Source organism: Solanum pennellii, chromosome 12, assembly GCF_001406875.1.
Source record: "Solanum pennellii chromosome 12, SPENNV200".
NCBI lineage: Eukaryota > Viridiplantae > Streptophyta > Magnoliopsida > Solanales > Solanaceae > Solanum > Solanum pennellii.
Genome location: NC_028648.1, coordinates 58025126 through 58048928, shown reverse-complemented (window position 1 = coordinate 58048928; position 23803 = coordinate 58025126). Strand labels below are relative to the sequence as shown.

At 34.2% G+C, this 23803-nt stretch overlaps 2 protein-coding genes across 3 annotated transcripts; both read left to right on the top strand.

Annotated features, from left to right (window-relative positions):
• The first annotated feature begins 1173 nt into the window (after positions 1-1173).
• On the top strand, positions 1174-6973 carry LOC107005259 ((6-4)DNA photolyase). Of its 2 annotated transcripts, XM_015203797.2 has the most exons (14): positions 1175-1663; positions 2864-2935; positions 3108-3188; positions 3358-3537; positions 3604-3675; positions 3817-3903; positions 3986-4084; positions 4160-4243; positions 5004-5090; positions 5204-5275; positions 5359-5472; positions 5714-5801; positions 5884-5979; positions 6361-6973. In XM_015203797.2, exons 1-14 carry the CDS (start codon positions 1361-1363, stop codon positions 6543-6545), a joined length of 1620 nt encoding a protein of 539 aa, XP_015059283.1. In that variant the 5' UTR covers positions 1175-1360; the 3' UTR covers positions 6546-6973. The 2 variants fall into 2 exon arrangements, with proteins under 2 accessions (XP_015059284.1, XP_015059283.1); XM_015203798.2 differs by lacking the exon at positions 2864-2935 and having other exon boundaries at positions 1174-1663.
• Positions 6974-7560: 587 nt separating this feature from the next.
• LOC107007608 (putative cytochrome c oxidase subunit 5b-like) lies at positions 7561-15905 on the top strand. Its single transcript, XM_015206296.2, has 6 exons — positions 7561-7921; positions 8073-8152; positions 8259-8309; positions 13547-13613; positions 13737-13816; positions 15579-15905. The coding sequence occupies exons 1-6, from the start codon at positions 7747-7749 to the stop codon at positions 15642-15644; spliced, it is 519 nt and encodes a 172-aa protein (XP_015061782.1). The 5' UTR covers positions 7561-7746; the 3' UTR covers positions 15645-15905.
• Positions 15906-23803: the final 7898 nt, after the last annotated feature.

Here is a 23803-nt window from a genome sequence, read left to right as displayed (position 1 = left end):
GTTGAATGTCGCTTTCGTTAACTTCTCTTCCAAAACTTTTAACTTTTTTTTTATGGTCAAAGGTTGAATGTTTATTACTATAACTTTTTTTTAATTTGCATTATCAATAAAAAACAGGGAAATGAATGTTTTAAAAACAGGGAAAGGAATGTCTTCAATTTACATTATCAATTTGCATTTTTGTTGGTAGCCTTATGCTAAACTTGCTCCCATATTTGATATATTTTTTTTGTATTTGTAATTTTATTTTAAGAATGTATTTGATTGAATGGTGTATTTTCGTATAAATTTTTTAATACTTAGTCATAATGATTTTCCATTACAGATTTAGTATATTTGAATTCTTTTATATATTTTATTCTTAGATTACAGTTTTGTTTACACGGTACATTTAAATTTTATAAATTGTAAAATAAATTAAATATTAATATTAAATAGTAAATCATCATATTAGCATACATAACTTACCATCAACTTGTAAATGTATGTGATTCTCACTAATTATATTCATTATGTTCATTACTCTCATTTCTCATCGATAATCTCAAATGGATTGATATTTATTTATGACAACTCTTTGTATTTCTCAATGTTATCTAATAATAAATAGTGACATTTCACACAATAATATATAAACTTAAACCAATTGAAATAAAATGAGAAAATCTCTATGCTCTCTTTTCTCGTCTCTTTTTATTTATTTAGTTTAACATTTATGTTTCTTGCTTGTTGTTATTGTACAACGTACTTTCTATTGTTGTGTTATTATTATTGATAATTTACTATGGCTTGTTGCTTTGTATACATTTACCTATCATGTTGTATTTTAATATCTTCATTGGAATATTGATTTGTGTGATAGTTATTTTTACTTTATGCACTTTTAGTCAATTTTATAATTAAAGATATAATATTTTTACTAGGAAGATATATGTAATTTCTACCGAAACAATAATAAATTTTACGATACAAAATTTATATGAAGTATCTTGGGATAAACGTGCAACGCACGTTCCTAAATCTAGTTATATTTATACATACAAAAAATATAATTGTGGATCCAAATTAATCCACCTCATCAAAAAGCTCAAATGTTTGAACTACCCATAGAATTACGTGGTGTCTTCACAACCAATCCTTTCCTGCTCTACGTTAACTTACGCTTGCTGCGTTTTGCCCTTAACTTCCTCATGAAAAATGAACAAACTGTTCTCCCTTTCGCTAATTCTAATCACCCGGCTCACGTTAGTGAACGCCCCTCATTATACAAAGTACCAGAAGTTAGAACCCATTTATGGCGGGAAACCCCATAACCGTTTAAATAAATTCTCTTTTTCTTCATTTCTCTGTAAAATCATCTATGGCTTCTGGGGCGAACTCTTTGATGTGGTTCAGGAAGGGTTTGAGACTCCATGATAATCCAGCTTTGGAATATGCAGCTAAAGGTTCTAAGTTTTTGTACCCTGTTTTCGTGATTGATCCACACTATATGGACCCTGATCCGACTGCATTTTCTCTGGGTTCATCTAAAGCCGGGTTGAACCGGATACAGTTTTTGCTTGAAAGCCTTGCTGATCTCGATTTGAGTCTTAAGAAGGTTGGTTCACGTTTGTTGGTGCTCAAGGGTGACCCTGGTGAGGTCTTGATTCGCTGCTTGAAGGAGGTAACCACTGTTATTACTTTAAATTCTACGGGTATTTAACTATTTTAGTATTCAAGTAATAACTAAGAAGAGTTGGAGTGTAGAGTTGGATTCAGTATTTAGAATGCATGTAGTATTATCTTTTGTGTTTTAGAAAAATGTATATAGTTGAGTATCGGGTTTCTCCATGAAAAAAATGAACTCGTGTATTGGATATTAAAGGTTTTTGGCCATCAAAAAGATTCACTTTTTTCCGTAGTTGAGACCAGCATGTTTGGCCATAAAATTTTGGAATTCAACTTGAACTTGAATTTCAGAATTTGAAAAACAATAAAAAGGTGTTTTCACTCCAAGTTACTCACATAAAGTCCGGATTTGCAAATAACATTTTTTCACTTTGAAAACAATTAAGTACTTTTTTTTTTCAAACTTCACTATGAAACCTGGCCAAACGTCCACACTTATTAAGGAACCTATCATGAAATAATTAGTGTAGCTTAGTTTCCAGCAAGTTGTTGTCGGTGTTGGATATGGTCATATGGACATGATTGTGCAGATGAAGCACCTATGTGACAGTTACAGTTCAATTTAGTTATCAACAAATGGAATATAAGTTGATTAACTTACGTACAAGAAAAATGATTTCTTAAGTTTATGAGCTATCAAAATGTGTTATTGCCATGTGATTCAGGGTTTATGATTGATTTTGCTTGCTGAAAGTGTTGTATGTGGTTTCCATGCTGTTTGCTAATTTGGAGCAATCGTTTAAGGTTCAAATTTGAATATGTTTGTCGATTAAATTTTACATATTATGTTGGGTATGACAGTTTAGATCATGTAACAATTTGTAAAGTTTTTGGTGTTCTAGTGATGCAGTTAGCCCTTTTAAGCTCTCTGGTCCATATCTGGCTATGGCTGAGCTAATAGATCTACTTATACGCTGTTATTTAGTTATCAATTGATCAATATTACTTAAGAAAGTTCAGTCATGCTTGTGCTTTGAGTCTTGGAAAATCATGAAACTTAGAAACTAGAGTCAAGCTATTGATTGATCCGCACTATATGCTGTGAAAGACGACCGTTCCTTTTATGGTTTTCTTTTCCTCTTTCAAGTTTCAACTTGCGTCTGTCCAATGTAAATTTGTACTAACATTGCTCTTTTATTTTGAGAACCAATTCATTTATTTGCCGTTGATTTGCCTAACTTGACAAAACCTTCAGTGGAGCATAGGCAAACTTTGCTTTGAGTATGACACAGAGCCCTACTATCAAGCTTTAGATGAAAAAGTCAAGGTAAAATTTCATTTCCATCTGAGGAAAAGATTTGAGTACTTAATGGGAGCTTAAGGCAGATCCTGTATGGTGTTTCTTGGTTGGTTAGATAAGTTCTATACTAAGAAGTCTTTTTTTTCACATTCCGAATGATTCGGTGCTTGTCTAAAGAACAATTATATTTGCTCCACAGGGCTATGTTTCTGGAACTGGTGTAGAGATTTTCTCTCCTGTGAGCCATACCCTCTACAATCCTGCCGATATAATACATAAGGTAAGTGCATTAACCTGTGAGTAAAAAACTAGGTTCGAAAATCTCAGAGGATCAGTTTGTTTCTTCTCCAATGAGAAAAAAAATGTTTGAGGAGAAATAGGGTAGTCTTCTGTTTTATTTTTGAAGAAATATTCTATATTGAATAATTTGTATTTGAATGTCTGCAAAGAATGGTGGATCCCCACCTCTGAGTTATCAGTCTTTCCTCAAACTGGCTGGGCAACCATCTTGGGCAACAACCCCTCTTTCAACGACCATATCTTCACTTCCTCCTATTGGAAATACTGGAAGTTTTGCAGTCTCAGAAGTTCCAACTGTCAGAGAAGTTGGTTATGAAGATTTAGCAGAGGTATGATATTACTAGATTTCCAATGAAGTCCTTCAGGTGACGTCTTACAAGAAATTTCGGATGCAGGACGAAAGGACTCCTTTTAAAGGTGGAGAATCAGAAGCACTGAAGAGGTTGAGAGAATCAATTGCTAACAAGGTGTCTTTTAATGTTTGCTGTACAAGCTTTAGCCCCATCTTATAGAATAACATTAATATTTTCTTTTTCTGGTACATTGTCTTTGGCTTTTTTTTTTTTTTACCAATTTTCTAATAAAATGAACTGCTCGTTTTCTTACAGGAATGGGTTGCAAATTTTGAGAAACCCAAGGGTAATCCATCTGCATTTCTAAAACCAGCAACAACTGTTTTATCACCCTACTTAAAGGTGAGCGGTTTATAGGACGGATGAGTTAGTAGTTATTGTTCTGAAATATTCTGATCTCTTGCCCCTCCAATTCTTTTGGAAGTTTGGTTGTCTCTCTTCCAGGTACTTCTACCAGTGCATTCAGGACATTCTGAAATGCTCTAAAAAGCATACTTCTCCACCTGTTTCTCTTCTTGGACAGGTCAGTTTACTTGTTGTTTAATGTTCAGAGCTCAACAGTCAGCACCCAAGTGACTTGCAATTTCAACTACTGCAGTTGTTATGGCGCGACTTTTTCTACACAGCTGCCTTTGGGACTCCTAATTTTGATCAGATGAAGGGTAACAGAATATGCAAACAGGTGATGAGAGCAATCTTCTTCATTGATTTGGATCATGTTCCTCAGTTCCATTTCTTTGTGCTTTTGCTTTTTCCTCTATTTGATGCTAGGTTACTTCTTATCATTGTCTTTATGAGTTCTTGTTGGGTATCATCTCTTGTATGAAGTGTCATAACACTTGTTCAAATGGCGGTGGACTAGAACTTCTGGATGTATCAACAACTCAAGATCATGCAGAGGACTTGATAGGAAATTCTATCGTCTTGTTTATCTGATTTGATGATTTAGTTTATCTGGAAATTATGAGTGAACTGAGGACACTCACACAAGCACTTGTTTCTCAACTCTAAACTTCCCAGAACTATCTGTGTAGGATATTACCTTCTCCAATTTTTCCTTCCGCTCTTAGTTTGGTTCCTTTGATGTCCTTGACCCTCCTTTACCAAAAAAATTATTTAGTATACTATCATTAAGTCATCATTTTACATAATGTCATATTGTGCTATGGAAACTACTAGATGACTGCACTTATTGTCCTCGATAGCACAGTTGTTACATTCTTTTATGGAAAGTGAAAGCTAGATGATTCTGTCGATGAAAGCCTTATAATTTGTCTTTTATATAAGTCCACATAATTTTCTGGTCGCCTAATCTTTTAGTTATTGTCTATATTTTAAACAACTTCTCATGTTGTAACAATTGACATTTTACTGTATATGACTTATCTCATTCGAACCTGAGTTTTTCCTTGTTCAATTATTATCTGTCTACCTTCCAACAGATACCTTGGAAGAATGATGATGAATTGCTAGCTGCTTGGAGAGATTCCAGGACAGGGTTTCCTTGGATTGATGCCATAATGGTCCAGGTTAAATTGCCAGAGCTTACTATCACTGTGTATACTTGAGAGATACTTATTGGTGTATTTTTGTTTGTTTTGAGATTCGTTAGGGTATCTGACTTATTTTCTCAATGTTTCAGCTTCGAAAGTGGGGTTGGATCCATCATCTTGCTCGACACAGTGTAGCATGCTTTCTTACTCGTGGGGATCTGGTTAGTCACTTTAAGACTTGGATAATTTTTTTTTAATTTTTGAATAATTTCGCATTTTTTAATGGTTATTGTTGTGTGGATAGTTTGTGCATTGGGAGAGAGGACGTCATGTTTTTGAAAGACTGCTTATTGACTCTGATTGGGCAATCAACAACGGAAACTGGTTGTGGCTATCATGCTCTTCATTTTTCTACCAGGTAAATGTTAATCATAATTATGTTGTTTATGGGGAGCTCTATCCAAAGATCACATTGTAGAAAATTAAGCTGTTGAATGAAACATTGGTCTTTTATTTGCTCCGATATAAAACTTCAAAAATAATTAGGTGATACTAAATACTTCTCCCTAGAAGTGCTCTTATTTTACATTTTTCCATGTCTCAATCAGTTGTCCTGGATCACCTACAAAATTCTGATTGTTGGTGTTCTCCATTTACAGTATAATCGGATTTATTCACCAATCTCATTTGGAAAAAAGTATGATCCTGCCGGGAACTATATCAGGCATTTTCTTCCTGTTTTAAAAGGTATGCTAATGAACTAATTCTCTTATTGATGCAATGGTTTTCCTGCATTCTCTTTTATTATTGGATCTAAATTCAATGACAGATATGCCTAAGGAGTATATATATGAGCCTTGGACTGCTCCTATAAGTGTCCAACGTAAAGCAAAATGCATCATTGGCGTAGATTATCCCAAACCAGGTCAGTCGTTTTTGTTACTTGCAGTAAGGCTTTCTATTTAACACTCACACTTGTTATGTTCTATGCCTTATATATTTACATATTATTTGCGTGCAAATGCTCTTTCTTGTGGACTCTTTATCTCTTTCATTTTGGGAATTCAGAAATGCCTAAAACAATAGTGTAGTAATTGATTAATTATTAGTTGATACGCTGGAAACTATTGGTGTCGAGATCTTGGATGAAGTTCAATCCAGATAGTTCGTGTGATAGGTTTTGCTCAATCTGTTACTTATCTTTGGGTCCTGCCGCCAGATGGATCTCTAGCTTTATCCTCTCTGTATGAACGAATGATAGCATCTGTAAATGTGCATATATTGATTCAGTGTTTCTTTGTATCAGTTGTTTCCCATGATTCTGCAAGCAAAGAATGTAAGATGAGACTTGGTGAAGCATATGCATTGAACAAGAAGCTGAATGGCTTGGTCAGTGAGGACGACTTGAACGAGTTAAGGAGAAAAGCAGACAATGTATCTACAACTCTGGATTCTGTTTCCAGGAAGAAAAAACAGAAGTTAATTGATTAGGACTACGCCATTGAAACCATAGGTGTATACAAGATCGGCAGCAAGGCAACCAGTATTTGTAGGAGCTACGAAAGAACATTTTCCTCCAAGATATCTCCTTTAAAATGATGCCACTGGTGATGCCTTGGCCCTTAGGTCCCTTAACTCAATAGTGTTAAAATGTAGGAATCCTATCCTAGTATCATGTGTGTGCCAGGATTCAGGAGATTAGAGTTAACATACTGAGAGAAGGAGAATGAGTGTGTGTGTGTCAAAATAGAGAAGCACAATTCTGGTATATTTTGATATTTAAGTGAATAAGATCATTAAGATATTTAGCTCTTCTTTAATAGTGACAACCTAAAAAGAAGAATGTGATGTATCCCTGTTGTTCTTGACGATGTCCTACTCACAATACATGATACATTTTAGATCTCTTCTTCCCTTGATTATGTTTTGATAGTTTTTAGGAAATGAGTCCTTTTCTTTGTCTTCCTTCTTTTTTGTTGGAAGATGTTGTGAAATACGACATGTTTCGTATAAATTTATCATTTATGACGATCCTAATATTAAACATACATCATAAGTTATTCATATTCGAAAAGAATTAGATGTTTTCTGTTTATAATGATTAACATTGATGAAATTAAAGATGTTGCAAAAGTAGATTTATAATTAAACTTTTGATTCTTGATCTTTATATTTGCAAGCTTGAAGTAGATGTTCGTCGCTAAGATTTCAGAATTACTCAATTTAAATTTTCTTTCTTGATTTTATAGTTTACGTCAGTGAGCTATAGGCTATAATAGCCCAATGGACCTCAAAGTATAGAGCTCAAGTAACATAACACACCCAACTTTTGAAATTTCTTCAATGATAAATATTTTATATATTTCAAATTATCAGTTATGTTGTATAATATATTTTACATAATTTATAAATATAAAAATTTTATTTTAAAAAATTAAAAATTTCATGAATAGTGTTCGATATTGTTTTATGTTTGAATTTTATATCTATAAAAATTAAAAAATTAGTGCAAGTACACGCTTGGCCCGTGAGAGAAATTCGATACGAGCGAGTCAACCTTGGCCGAAGCCGCCGGCCAGTTGCACCCTTATTTGCCATTTCATTTCCACAAAAAAGAGAACCTACAGAGCGTTGATAAGAACAAGTCTCCATCTACACAGGGGCTGACCTGAGATCCAACTGAACACACACTATGTCGAGAAAACTCTCTTCGCACCTCCGAACCCTACACCTACTTCGATCCACTCCCAAAACCAATTCATTCGCCGCCGCCACCACCACCACCACCTCCGTATCTTCTTCTCCATCTCCGGCAGCCTTCCGTTCGTCGGTCACTTTCTTCCCTCGCCACTTCAGTACCGTATCAGGTATCCTTTCGCATTTCTCTCTCTACTCAACCCTAATTTAATCAGATCTTACGAGTTTGAATAGAGTGACTTGATTGATTTATTGTACTTGCGTTATTTGATATTTTTTTCTAGTTGATGAGTATGCATTTTTTTTTGTTGTGTGGAGTAGAGAATGTTGTTAAGAAAGTGGAGGATGTAATGCCGATTGCAACTGGTCATGAGCGTGAGGAGCTTGAAGCTGAGCTCCAAGTGAGTTATCACCATGTTTTACTAATTTAGCGTTGAGATATTACGTGTACTAATTCAAATGTTATTGATAGTGACTGAAAATTACATTTGTTGTGTTTCTCTTTAGGGAAGGGATATTCTTGACATTAACTTTCCTGAAGGTCCTTTTGGTACAAAGGTTAGTGTGGAACTGTGGATGTCCTAGTAACTTTTGGTGCTAATATGCATAAGTTATTGCCCCTTTTGCTTTAGTCACCATTATTGTTGATCACTAAAATTGTTATATGTTTTATCCAGATTAGTTATTCTCATCTGATGCATAACGATTACTATATCATGTAATTGGTCATTCTCTTATTGACACGGATAATGAGTAATGGGCACTCAGTTGGAAATGTTTGGAAGTAGTTGTTGTTTTAGGTGTTCTTTTGAGTGTTAGGTTCTTCTGAGAAAATTCAATTGAAGATGAAAGCAAGTCAGATAAAAATGAGCAGTGTAATATTTGTTCTCGTAAAGTAACATCTGAGCTGTGAATATGTTTTAGTTTGCAATCCAAGTCTGAGAAATATGTTTTGGTTTTCAATTATTACACCAGAATGATTATTGAGTTCTATTAAGCTAAAGGCACGACTTGGATCAATCTAAACCAGGGTTATGTTTTTCTTAAGAGGCTGTTCCATTGTTCCAAATTTTAAAGCTGTAAACAACAAATATTTCATTACCCGAAATAGGACCTGGATCCGCCTTGCTATTTCACGCTTCTTTACTAGTCATAGTTATGTGCTTCCTTCAGGAAAAGGGAGGATTGAGGAGAAGAGAAAGGGGTATGATGGATGGTTGATTTTGAATATTTGTACTTTTGTTCATGTTGGTTGGGGCATGCGTGAAAGAGAAGTATGAGCTTATCTCACTTTCCCAGTCTAATTCTAAAGAGATTAATAAGGATTAGCTGGAATTGCGAAGTCCCCTCATTTTTTCAATATTAAATAGGATTAGCTGGAATTGCAAAGTTCCCTCATTTTCGATTCCTAACCTAACCTCTTCGTGCTCCAAGTCTCCAACATCTTGTGAAAGCATGTTTTGGATACACATTAACTCTGCTGGTTTCCAGAATCAATATACGACAGCTTTGCCTGAACTCCAAGCGAGTTGGGTTAGCTTTATGAGTGTTTTATGTTTCTTTCCCTCTGCTTGGTTAAGTTAATTCCAATACTCAAACTTAGAAATGATCAAAATTTAGGGGTTATCTGAACCTAAAAATTTCTAAATCTGAAACTTATCTTTGCACTTACAATTGAAAAGGCTCTTAATGTCAAAGATAACGTAAGTGCATTAACACGACCAAGTAATCCTTATTAATCTCATACTTTCACTTTTAGTCCGCCCCAAAAGGAATAAAAACTAATTTTTTCCATTTTTACCCTTAATGAATGATTTATAGCTACACAAATATTGAAGATTTATTTTAGACAACATATTTCAAAAGTCTTTCCTTTTTCTTTTTTTTGATGAAGTAAATGTTCCATTGAAGGCATCAAGAAGATGCAAATTAGTTACATAAGTAGAGTCTTTCCTTTATTTCTTTAACTTCATTTCAAGTCAAACGGTGCCACATAAATTGGAACAGAGAGAGTAGTTGGTATCACATGCAAATCTTTTGCTTCCACTATGTTCTGCCGATTGTGTTCGGTCATGTGCTATTCTATTTGAGAGACCGCAGGCCATTTCTAATAACTTCCCCTATGAGATTTTATGCTACCACTTTTCTCCTTTAATGTATCAAAATCATAGTGTGGCAACTAGAGGTCCGTGCATTTGGAAGTCATACCAACCTTTTCTTGCTTTATCCTCTACGTGTGTTAGATATAGTTGCTTTGGAATGTAATCATTTCTAAACTAATCTTTATCTTAGTGACTATACATCCATTTTAACATCCTCAAGTCTTACTTTGTCGCAGTAGTAGCTTGGTATTGAGTTTTCATTAATAAGATACTTATAATTATAAAAAGAATTCATTGACAATTTTCTTGTGGATATGGTCAGCTCTCTTTTACAACATTTCTAGTTCCATCATCATTTTAATGAACTTGCCTTTCATTTTGGTAGGTATCTACCTAGCACATATTACTCTCATAACACTGTCATTTTTATCAATCCTACTTTAGTTTTATATATAAAGCATTCTCATGGAATATTGAACATATATATCTAGATATGTATTTCGACACCATAATATTGTCTAATCTTACCTCAATTTTATTCTTTTATTGAGCTAAACTTGCAGTTTTTATTTCTATACTAAAACCCTAAGGGGTAATTTGGAACGCGATTTAGTTATATGGGGATTGTACTGTGAAGATTATGATATACTGATTAAATAATAATGAGATACCCTAAAGGTGTGGCTTAGTGGTCAATCAAGTGTGTTGAGAAGCATGATGTCTCAGTTTCAAATCTCCTCAGAGACAAAATACACTAGGTAATTTCTTCCCATTTGTTCTAGAATTGGTGGATAAAGTTATCTAGTACATACCCTTTGGGATGGCCCATTGGTTTGAGCTTAGGACTTCCATGTTGGAGGTCTCAAGTTCGAAACCCCTTGCCAGCAAAAACAAGGGGTTTGCCTTCTGGGTCGAGCTCGTCCCACCAGGCTTGACTAGTGCAGGTTACCTCTCCTATTTGGTTTGTGAGCTATTGCATAGGAGCGGGGGTTTTACCCTGTGCGCACCCAAAGGGTAGCGGCTGCGGGTTTCCCTTGTCGTAGAAAAAAAATTATTTAGTAAATGATGTTGTTGGGAGGTGACATGTATCCCACAAAGTTAGTCGAGGTGCGTGAAGTTGACCCGGAGTAATGTTAGTATTGGTACTTGTGGAGTTGAGGTCTAGAAGAATATTAGAAACATGTGGCCCAAATTAGAGGCTAATTTGTACATACAGGTGGGAGATGGTAGGTGAGCAAAATTCTGGGGAGTTGCCGGGATAAATAGATACCTTTGAAGGACGATCTGTTCATGCTATGCAATAACCTAGAGACAAAGATCAAGAACTGCTGGATAATACAGGGCAGAATCTTTCCTTCAGCAGATTCTACTGAACAATTGAGATGTGGAGAGAGCAGCCAAATTGCTAGTAGAAATAAGGGAATTCCCCGGCACCAACTGTTCCTGATTCAGCGATGGTTACAGACTTACAGTTTACACAATGAAGATGACACTTTCACTATCAATAGGGCCTATAAAATAGAAAACAATCAAAATAGAAGAAACAACAAAGATTTTGGTTGTGGAGAAACTCAGCACCAACCAAGATAAATTTTTTTACATGATTGGTTGCTAGAAGGGCCTGCCTGACCCATGAAGTCCTGAAGAAGATAAGAGTCAGAAAAGTTTGTGGAGGAAGGTGTGGAGAAACTTAGCACCAACCAAGTTAAAATGTTTTACATGGCTGGTTGCTAGAAGAGCCTGCTCACACATGAAGTCCTGAAGAAGAAAGGGATGACTCTAGTATCTTGGTGTTCGTTATATGGGAAGATAAAAGAGACCAATAATCACTTATTTTTGCGTTACGGTTTCACAACACATTTAACAGGTTTGGGCCATATTTCTCAACCTCACAAACAAAGTTTACTATGCCTGAGCACACACAGACCTGTTGAGTTGCTGGATTAGAAAAGGGGGCAATAAGAGACAGAAGGCACGGTGGAGACTAATCCCACATTGCATATGCTGGACGATATCGAGAGAGGAAAAGTAGGAATTTGACGATAAATTCAATTCCATTAATAAGGTTAACTGGAACTGCATTGTTTCTCCCTATTTTTGGTGTAAAGAAATAGGTTGAGAGGAAACAAAACAACTTTTAGAATTCTTAGGATCTCTATTAGTATTACTTTCTCTGTTACTACTTTTGAAGGTCCCCAGCATTAAGGAAGAATACAACATTACCATTTTCTGGAACAAAGAAAAGAATGTGTATTAGCAATTAAGAGAGAAAAAAATTGAAGTATAAAAATGCCCCTAAATTAGGCAAATCCCTACATAACATTCTCTATATTATTACTCATCACATGAAAGTCTTTACATCACCATTCATTTTATAACAACCCCTTCATTATTTTTCACCAAACAACCATGCATTTTAATTCCCGTGTGACTAGTGTGTGAAGTGAAAAACCCCTCACTTTCTTACCATACTTCTCCAACTTTTGGTTGGCTTTCCGATAATCCATTGTGAATATGATAGGAGCAAATATCTACGAGGTTCTACTTCTGCCTGTTTATTTGAAATGTACTGCGTAAATATGGTTTCCAACATATTATTATTATTTTTATAGTCTTATTAATCTGGTACCAAGCTGGTACAGAAGCAAGTACAAAGCATAACTACATAACTTCCATCAATCACACTAGATACTGCCCCCGAATAAGTACAGCCAAACCAAGTAACGATCCATCCTATTTTAAGTACTACTAGAACACCATAAGATATATTGTTGATGCATTTCGTTGATGCTGATGAATTGGAAATTCTAAGTTGGCGTTTACTTCTACTTTAGCCCATTCTACGGAGCACAGTCAGTCGCTTAATGGTCTCCCTATTTCTTGTTTGATTATCACTGAACTAATGGTGGTCTTATCATATGTAATGGAGGCCATTTCTCTTTCAAGTAGTGATGTAGTTCAGGTCATGCCTTGTCTTTTGCATATGCTCTTGGAGATGTAGTTAAACAGAGGTCTTCTCAGCTTCCATAATTAGCTTGTACAATTTGATAATATATGATTGCTTTAGTAAACTTTCATTAGTGCAGTTGATTAGTAGTATTGACTGTCTTATTTTCTCTTTAATATTTTATCTTGTAATCCTTCACCAACACGGAAACAACCTCTCTATTCACCCCACCCTCCCTAAACCCTGCTTGTGGGATTAATGAATCCTTCACCAGTGAAAACTAAGTTACAGGGGTGTGTGGTGAATATTGACAAAATTTGCAAAGCAAATATTTCTGTGTTTTAACTACTTTCAGTGGTTTACATCACTACTATTGCAAATTATAGGTCTCAAGTTTCCATTATTTTTCCATGTGAAAATAATCTTCTGTTGAATCTTTATTTCTTTTTGACCATTGGGGCATGCAAGTTTTATTATTGTTTTTCTGCTAACGCTGATGGCTTCTTAATTAAAACATTGCTAATTTCGATTCTTCAAATAAGTATAATTTGTGTGGCTGATGAGTGATTAAAGATTATATGTCAGCACTAACCACATGGTAATTGATGTTATGTGGAGATCACTTGTGTTTGTTTTCAGTTACGTTTCAAGTTTGATGCATATGGAATTATGCATATGATCAACACTTTGAGTGTTACCTTGTCAAAAATAAATAAATGATCAAATTTTGTAATTTTATATTGTAGGAAGCGCCTGCTGTTGTCAAATCCTACTATGATAGAAGAATTGTAGGATGCCCTGGAGATGAAGGAGGTAAGTTTCCATTATTTATTTGACAAGTCTCTCCATCATACATTAATTCCTTTAATCAGTTGACTTCAATCTTTAGTTGGTTTATAGTCATGTCCTCTTTCATTTTCTATTCTAATTCAACAGAAGATGAGCATGATGTTGTTTGGTTCTGGCTCGAGAAGGGCAAGCCACATGAATGCCCAGTATGCTCACAGTATTTTGTGGTAAGTACAGAATATCAATTAATTCATAGAGTCCTGTGGTTTGTTATTGATTAAATCTAGGTGAGTTTGTAGGCTGTTGAGGAATTTGCTAGACATGAATCTGTACTCCCTGCTTTTCTAAATCTAGGTTAATTTTGAGGATGTTAGGGAGTTTTTTAGGTATGAATTTGTTGTTGCTGCAAATTACTAATTGTAGTTCTCAATTGTCCAAATGTGGTACTTGCTTAATTCTGATAGAAGGCAAATGCACACAAGAGGTTCAGTTGTATTGACAAAATGATGAAAGATGGGGAGCTGGTAGATGATGAGAAAATTATTAATGAACACATTCAAGACTTCTATTAAAGTATTTAGGGAGAATGAAGAAAGGAGATTAAACTGGAAGGATGAAGAACTGAAAAGGCTTCCTGATGAAGACAGAGAGTGGCTGCAAAGATCTTTTACTATGGAAGAACTGGAAGTTGTTATCAGATCTTTTAGAGGAGATAAGGCTCCATGTCCCGATGGGTGTATCTACACTTCTTCCTAAGATGCTGGAGCACAAAAAAAGATGATGTTTAAAGGACTGGAAATTTTCTATCAGAAGGATTATTTTGTTAATAGTTTAAATGCTAGTTTTATTGCTTTGATACCTAAAAGGAAGGAGGGGCGGTTGAGGTGAAAGATTTCAGGCCTATCAACTTACTTGGCCTGGGAGTGTATAAAATCATTGCTAAACTATTGGCTGAAAGGCTCAAACTGGTAATTGATAAGTTAGTGTCAGAACATCAGAATGCATGATGCAACTTAGGTCGCCAATTTAAGCATTGAGAAACTAATGAAATAAAGAAGAGAGGAGTTGCTTGCAAGCTTGATCTTGAAAAGGCTTACGACCATATTAACTGGTCATATTTATTAAATATTCGGAAACAAATAGGCGATAAATGGATTTAATGGATTTGTTACTGCAAATCTAGTGTAAAATTCTATATATTGATAAACGGGAGTCCACATGGTTTTTTAACTCTCAAAGAGGCTTGAGGCAAGGGGGTCCACTTTCCTCCTATCTGTTTACTCTGGTGATTGAAGCTTTTAGTATGATGGAGAAGCAAGCTGAAAAGTTGGGCTGGATATAAGACGAGTTTTCAAAGAAATTGTGTTGATAGGGTTACCTTATCGTACATTCTATATGCTGATAGATGATACTCTTCTTTTGTTTGAAGCAGATAAGGATAAATACTTTATCTTAGAGAGATTCTGAAAATTTTGAGGCAGTTATGGTTGAAAGTTAATCTGGCAAAGCGCAGTATTTTCAGCATTAATGCAGATGACCTCTGCCCTTCCATCCCTTGGATAGATTGAGAGGGGCTTTTGTTTTTTTCATGTTGTCAAGGAACTAGCGGACATCCTGGGATGTAAGGCGGAAAAGTTCCTCACTGTTTCTTTGGGGCTTCCACTGGGGGCGATAAGGGAATGATCAAAGTATCTGGAATAAGGTGGATACCCTGATTTGGCTGGGCTAGTAAAACACACACACACACACAAAAAAAAAAAAAATCAGGTAAGAATTGTTATAGCTTATAGTATGTTACTGCAGTCAGTACTCAGGTCAGAATTGTGCTGCTTTTTGTTTCTTCTCCTGTATCATCTTGGTACCACAATTAATAAAATCTCTACCTAATCAAAAAGAAGAAGAAGAAGATAGACTGGAATTTCAGTTATGTGTTGATCCTAGCAAAATTTGATACTTAATTTTCATACTAAATGGTTTCTTGTATTGCAGTTGGAAGTGGTTGGACCTGGAGGACCTCCTGATGGACATGGCAGTGATGATGAGGGTCATCATTGATAGTCCGTCTTGCAATTTTTTGTCGGAATAAATTTGGTTGAGACAATGAGAGATTACTCGTTTTTATAAACTGATGATTCAAAGCTGTGTTCTTTCTTTGCCTTTACTGGATTATTGTTCTTATGCTTGCTGTGGTAGCACTGAAGTTGAATATTTTTGCTTATATATTTTATACAATAGACATGTCGTGGTCTACTTGAAATATAGACCCAGTTTCTTCCAAATGCATAGTTCAATAATCAACGGCTACAACTTTTTTTTTTTTTTTGGTTGTACACTTTGAAATTCCTTGGATTTGTGCCTTATGGTGAAGCGTTTTGATGAAAAATGAATCCACTCTAGAAATCATTCTGCACAAAATGTTATGTTTGTACATGTACAATTTTCTGAAAAAGGAACAAAGTATTTGTGAATAATTTTCATATTTTTTTAGGTACAAGTAGTTTTCTAAAGTGCACACATGTGATCGCCAAATCAGCGATTTAAGAGTGTCTTTCTATTTCAAAATGAGTGAATTGTTGAAATTTTTTTCTTAAAATAAGTGAATTGTTCAATACTTAAAAGAGAGTTATCGAAAAAAAGAAAAAACCCAATTTGGCCCCTCATTCATATATTCGTTTGAACCTCTCTACTCAATATTGTGAAAAAAAAATGAAATCATAAGTGCAGTTATTTTTTTTTTTTAAAAAAGGAACCACCCAAACATAAAAGCACATAGAAGAACCATGATATAGAGAAAGAGGAGCTTAAGCTCAAATAAATCATCCATACTATCCTATAATGAGATAATGAGATGGAATTGGAAAGAGTAACATTTAAGAAGGATGGATGAGTATAGCCACTTAAAAAGAAAAGCAAATGAGATCAATATTTTTAACGGTTCAGTGCCACAATTGTAGTATACATAGAATGTAGATAACAAATTGTAAAATGAAATGGAAATATGATGATCATTTGATGTTCAAACATATATTCTTACAACAATAAATGAAAAAAGGGATCTACATCAAAAAAAAAAAAAGGACAATTACATGATAATCAACAATAAATAACTTTGCTTTTCAACAAGAGTAAATTTGCTACGTATCTGATTCCCTATGAATATGATGGGCATGGTATGAGAAAAAATTGTATTTGTTGTTAATGATATACTGCTACAAGTTTATCACAGGTCAATACTGTTAAGCTAATCAACAATGGTGATTTACACCAAAACAGAATGGAACCATAACAATCGATTTAAGAAGAAGAAGAAGAAGAAGAAGAAGAAGAAGGCATCGCATATGTTGAATTGTAGAAGATGAATCATGATCTTCCTGTATTGATTCTCACATATATATATACAAGAGAATTGTAGTCCTATAATCAACAAATACAAAAAATATGAAATGTAAAATGTGTGACTAACTAACTTTCAAAATTCTAACTAACTTGATGTGACATCTAACTAATCACTCTAACTAACATAACTAACAAACTAATCATAATTATATTGTTAATACCCCTCCTCAAGTTGGCAGTGATGATCTTACAGCCAACTTGTTGAGTAATGCTGAATGTTTAACTCCAGTGAGGGCCTTTGTGAGTATATCTGCTAGCTGCTCAGTGGTAGAAATGTGATGTAGTGAAATGAGCCCTCCTGAAGTTTGCTGCGTACAAAGTGACAATCGACTTCAATATGCTTGGTTCTCTCATGGAAAACAGGATTGTGAGCTATGTGGATGGCAGACTGACTATCACAAAAGACAGGAATAGGTGAAGAATCAGATATAGTTAACTCTTTCGTCAACCTGTGAAGCCAAACCAGCTCACCTACTACCTTCCTGATGGATCTATATTCTGCTTCTGCAGAGGATAATGAGATGGTTTCTTGTTTCTTTGATTTCCAGCTGATTGGACTGTTCCCAAGTAAAACCAAGTATCCACTAACTGATCTTCTTGAGTCTGGACAAGATGCCCAGTCTGAATCACAATATGCTTTGATTGAGCAATCAGAATCTTTGGATAGATGAAGGCCTAGAGTTGGATCTTGTTTCAAGTACCTAAGAAGATGAAATGCTGCCTGTAAATGTGAAGTTCTAGGATCTTGCATGAATTGGCTCAAGTGTTGAACACTGAATGCTATATCCAGTCTAGTGTTAGTAAGAAAATTCAATTTTCCTACTAGTTTTCTGTAGTATGTAGGATCAGGTAATGGAGTTCCTTCTTTGGCCCTTAGTTTGATATTTGGATCAAGAGGAGATGTAAGTGAACTCTGACTATAACAATCATATTCTTTTAGTAAATCCAATACAAACTTTCTTTGGGAGACAAGTACCCCTCCTGGTATGTCAAGTATCTCCATCCCTAGAAAGTAATGCAATCGACCAAGATCTTTAATCTTAAAAGTATCATCCAAGTAGGCCTTTAACTGTGTAATCTCAGCAGTGTCTGTTCCTGTGAGAATAATGTCATCAACATAGACTGCAACAAAGACAACTAAGGCACCAACCTTTCTATGGAAAAGTGAGTAATCATGATGGGAATGTACATATCCTCTGAGTGATAGAGCTTCAGTCAACTTGGCATACCATTGTCGACTAGCCTGTTTTAAACCATAAAGAGACTTGTTTAGCTTGCACACTAAGCTCAAGTCATCCACAGCAAGCCCTTGTGGTAGTTTCATGTATACTTCTTCATGGAGATCACCATGAAGAAAGACATTGTTCACATCAAGCTGAGACATCTCCCAACCCTTTTTAACAACACATGCAATTAAGGTTCTCACAGTGGTCATTTTAACCACTGGAGAATAGGTCTCTGTATAATCCACACCAGCCTGTTGAGTGTAGCCTTTAACTACTAGCCTGGCTTTAAATCTTTCAATGCTACCATCAGATTTGTGCTTCATTTTATACACCCATCTACATCCAATTGCCTGTTTGCCTGCAGGTAATTTTACAAGATTCCAAGTATTGTTTGCATAAAGTGCATCAAACTCTTGCACCATGGCATTTTGCCATGCAGGACTTAAGGCTGCTTCCTCATAAGATAAAGGCTCACTATCATGGCAAATATTTTCAATCATTGCTTGACTATTAGATGCAATATCATTGGGAGTAATGTGATGATGTTTAGTGAACATGGCATTCAAAGCGAAGCTCTTATCAATGGGAATAGACTGTGTGGTAGGAATATGAGTTTTTAGGATAGGAATTGAGTAGATATAATCTTTCAAATGTGATGGAATCTTGCTTTCTCTTTGTGATCTTCTGTGCAGTAATGTAAGGGGGAGAAGGTGATTGATTTCTGTTATGAGATGGAGGATTAGGTGATAAGGTTGAAGAAGTAGGGAGCACATCTGTATTTTGATTTACCAAAGTGCTATCAAATATTGAATCAATACAATCATCAAAAACATCTGAAGGAACAGTTCTGCTATTTGTAGAATTTGTACTAGGAATAGAAGGAAAAACACATTTATCTGAAGTTAATGTAAAAGGGAACAAATGTTCATGAAACACTACATCCCTAGACACATGTATCCTTTTTGTGGCAAGACTCATCACTTTGTATCCTTTTGTTCCAAAGGGGTAACCTACAAACACATGTGGAGTGGTTCTAGGTTGTAGTTTTGTCCCTCTGAACTTTGGGTAATGTTGGGTAGCACAAACAACCAAAGGATCTAAGTTGGCTGTAATCTTGTTTTGTTTTGTATAGGACTTCATAAGGACATTTGTTTTTCAAATAGACTGAAGGAATTCTGTTTATAAGATGTGTTGCTGTAAGTATACATTCCCCCCAGTATTTTATGGGAAGTTTTGATTGAAATAGAAGAGCTCTTGCTGTCTCTAACAAATATTTATGTTTTCTTTCCACTATGCTGTTTTGTTGAGGTGTATATGGACAGCTCTTTTGATGGAGTATACCTTTGGATTGAAAGAAGAATTTTGTTTCATTGTTATTAAACTCAAGTCCATTATCTGATCTAATAATTTTGACTGTGGTTTGGAATTGATTTTCAATCATATTTACAAAGTTTTTGAGAACTTGTAAGGCATTGCTCTTGGTGCTTAACAGATGAGTCCAAGTTGATCTACTAAAATCATCTACTATGGTGATGAAATATTTGTAATTGTCATGGGTAGGTGCATGGTAAGGACCCCATATATCAACATGAATAAGCTCAAAAATGGAATTAGAGTGTGTGACACTTTGGCTAAAAGGCAATCTTTCTTGTCTTGCCATAGGACAGATTGTAATTTAGTGAATGTAACCATTTGATTCTGATTATTCTGCATGCAATCTTCTCCCTGTGCAGATACCACATTATCAGAGGATCCATGAACATTAGCTACAACTCTCCTTCCTCTATATTCATGATTATTGTTCTGCCTTGCATGAGATCCATTGTTCCTATTAGTCTGACTAGGATATCCAATCAACTTATAACATTTCTCCCTGATATGTCCTGTCTTTTTGCAATAACTACAAACCATAGCACTTCTATTGCTACTGTTAGCTGGAAAGTAGTTGGATCCTCCATAATTGTTGTTACTTGAAGTATTGCCAGAGTAGTTTTCATTAGAGAATGATGTTTTTAGTTTCTTCCTGTTGATCCCTTTCCATTGTTATTAGAAGAGTTCACATTCAAGGAAATCGATTCCATAGGAGTTTGATTAGCAGGTTTGAACTCCCTTTGCTTCTCCTCTTGAATCATTAAGGAAAAGGCTTGTGCCATTGTTGGAAGAGGATTCATCATAAGAATGTTGCCTCTTATCACAGTATACACCTCATTCATCCCCATTAAGAATTGTATCAAACGTCTATCTTGTTCTGCTTTGTATAATCCATCCTTGGCTCCACAATTACAAGCACAAGAGCACTGATTCTTTACATTCAAAGTGCTCAATTCTTCCCAAAGCTTTTTCATACTGGTGTAGTAGACTGTTATATCCAAATTTCCCTGTGTGAGATCATTAATCTCCTTTTGAATTTGATATAGCTTTGCTCCATTTGTTTGGTCATATCTATCTTCAAGTTCCTTCCAAAGTTCCACTGAATCACTAACATACTCTACACTATCTGCAATTTCCTTAGTGAGAGAGTTTAAAATCCAGGAAGTCACCATGTCATCGCATCTCTGCCATTGATGCAACTGGTTTGAGTTCGCAGCTGGTTTAACACAACTGCCATCAATGAATCCAAGCTTGTTCTTCACTGACAAAGCTCGCATAACTCCCCTTCTCCAGGATCTATATCCTGTTCCATCGAATTGAGTTGGAACTAATACCATACCAGGGCTATCTGAAGGATGTATGTAAAGAGTGTTGTGTGCATCACTATTAACAGAAGTTCCTTGTGCTGAAGGAGCACTTTCAGATTCTGTCATGATGAAGGATCGACTGGATACAAGAAAAACAACTAAACAAGAAGAAACCAACAGCAGATTCAAATCAAAACCAGCAAGAACAGCCTTGCTCTGATACCATGTTAAGCTAATCAACAATGGTGATTTACACCAAAACAGAATGGAACCATAACAATCGATTTAAGAAGAAGAAGAAGAAGAAGAAGAAGAAGAAGAAGAAAGCATCGCATATGTTGAATTGCAGAAGATGAATCATGATCTTCCTGTATTGATTCTCACATATATATACAAGAGAATTGTAGTCCTATAATCAACAAATACAAAAAATATGAAATGTAAAATGTGTGACTAACTAACTCTCAAAATTCTAACTAACTTGATGTGACATCTAACTAATCACTCTAACTAACATAACTAACAAACTAATCATAATTATATTGTTAATAAATACATTCTAAAAGTTTAATGGACTATAATATGAAGATTAATTGAAAATTTCATTCTCAAAGCCTTTTGTTACCTTCTTTTCCTTCTTTAAGGTGATTTTGAAAAGTAACACACATCTCTACATTTACACAAAGCAACACATTGACATAAAGTGCATATACCTTTTTACAACAATAAATGTTAAAAATAAGAGTTTCTTCTTTAGGCGTAGTAACAAAACTTACAAGAAAAAAACATTATTTTGCACCTTCACTCTAAGCTTTCTTGTTTAAACTTTGCACAAACACTTTGAAAATGTTGAGTATATATCAACTTCGTTGTCTGTTTTGCCCATCGAAATCTTTTGATGTCCTAGAGTCTCTTTTTCTGTCATTACTCAACTGAAAATGAGATGCTAATTGATGAGGCTCTCCAAAAAATGTGTTGCATCTTCTATATTGTAATAAATATCTTGTCATACTATAAATGAAAACAAATTTATTCATTATGATAAAATTATAGTAATAAAATAATTTATGTAGATACTTAGAGAAAGTAGTCTTGCTATTACCATAATAACAAAAAATAAATCAAAATTTTCAAAATAAAGAAACTAATACTCTAATATGGTCAATGACTTTATCAGTTTATTGAGGAAAGAAGGTGAAAATGAAATAATCTACATATCAAAATTTAAAAAAAATCAATATAATATGAAATGTTTTAATAAGCTACTTTGTATAAAAGTTAATATAATTAAAAGAAAAAATAAATTTTCTTGGCTAAAATTTCTTGAAACTTCATGAGCGGAAGTTACCAACCCAAAAATAAATCTTAGTTAGAGTTGTAGAACTTTAAAATATTTGAAGACCAAAATTTAAAAAACTGGTCAAATAAATAGCCAAAGGTGAATTTTTAAAATATACCCTCAAAATACTTCACTGCTATATACATTATTATCTATACTTTCAAAATATTACGTATTTTATCACTAATTAAGAATTGACTACATATTTTATACTTAGATACATCTATTTTTACTATCAGATACACAAAAAAAAAAAAGAGGAAGAGAGACACTCAAAATTTAGGAGGGAGGTGAGCGTAATTTATATGTATTCCAAACATATGAAAATCACACTAGATAGATGTTTAAATCCTCTTTTTTAAATAACGGCTACCAAGTTAAATTTTTACTATTGACAATATTTTTTCACATTCTCTACAAAATTTATCCCAACTCATAATTGAGTAAATATATTACAAAAAATCGTTTATTTTTCTTTTTAAGAATTATATTTGTTGTTATCACTTTCTCACTTTTTAAATTTTTTAATATTTAATTGAAACCACTATTTGATATGCTTATTCGAAAGTATTACTGCTTATTCATTTCTTGATAATTAGACCATGGTAAAATGGTGAGTATTTCATCAATCTTAAATGGAAAAATACATTAAAAAGAATTTCAAAATTTGGCAGCAAAACTTATTTTAATGCTTAAACTATACAGGTGTTTCAATATCTCTTTAACATTTTTCAAGTAATTTAAACTTTTCTTAAGGATGACATGGCAGGAAGAGTGAGTATACTCTCCTTAAAGCGCGTGAAAAATAATAAAAAACTAAATTTTTTGAAGTCCTACACATGACCTTTTTTATTGGTTAATATATAATTAATATATTAAATATTTTTTCTTGATATATTAACTCTCAAAAAATATGTAAAAAAAATTATTTAGAGGTACATAAAATTAATGGGTTCCCTTTTGATTTCTTTAATTTTTTTTCATTTTGTTGTCTTCCCCCATGCACCTTTTTCTTCATTGAAACACCTCCTCCTCCATTTTCCTCCCATTTCAAAAAAAAAAAATAATCTATTTTCATTTTACTAGTCCTTTACTAATCCGTAAAATTCAATACTAAAGTTATTTTATTGACATTGATTTTGCTCTATATTACTGATGTCGATTTCGTAAATGTAAACTTTCTTGATTTTGAGTGACCCATTTTGATTTCTAGATCTATTCAAATATTTCTCATAAAATTTATATTTTTTTTTATCAACTTTCTTATGTAATCTTCACTTCTTATTTGAGTTGACGATAAAAACTTGGCTTTCAAAAAAAAAATCATCCTCCAAGAGGGTAAATGCTTGGGGTGGATTCGAAAAATATAATGTGAATATTATAGTAAATAATTTCATTCTAGTTATTTAATTGTTGAATAGTGTAGAAGAAAAGTAAGTATCGAAAGTTGAAATGGTGAACATCAAGGAAGATGAAATAGAGGGGTGGGGGTATGCATTTATAAATTAATTAATTGATATAATTAATATTAGAAGTGTTTATATGTATATATATATATATATATAAATATATATA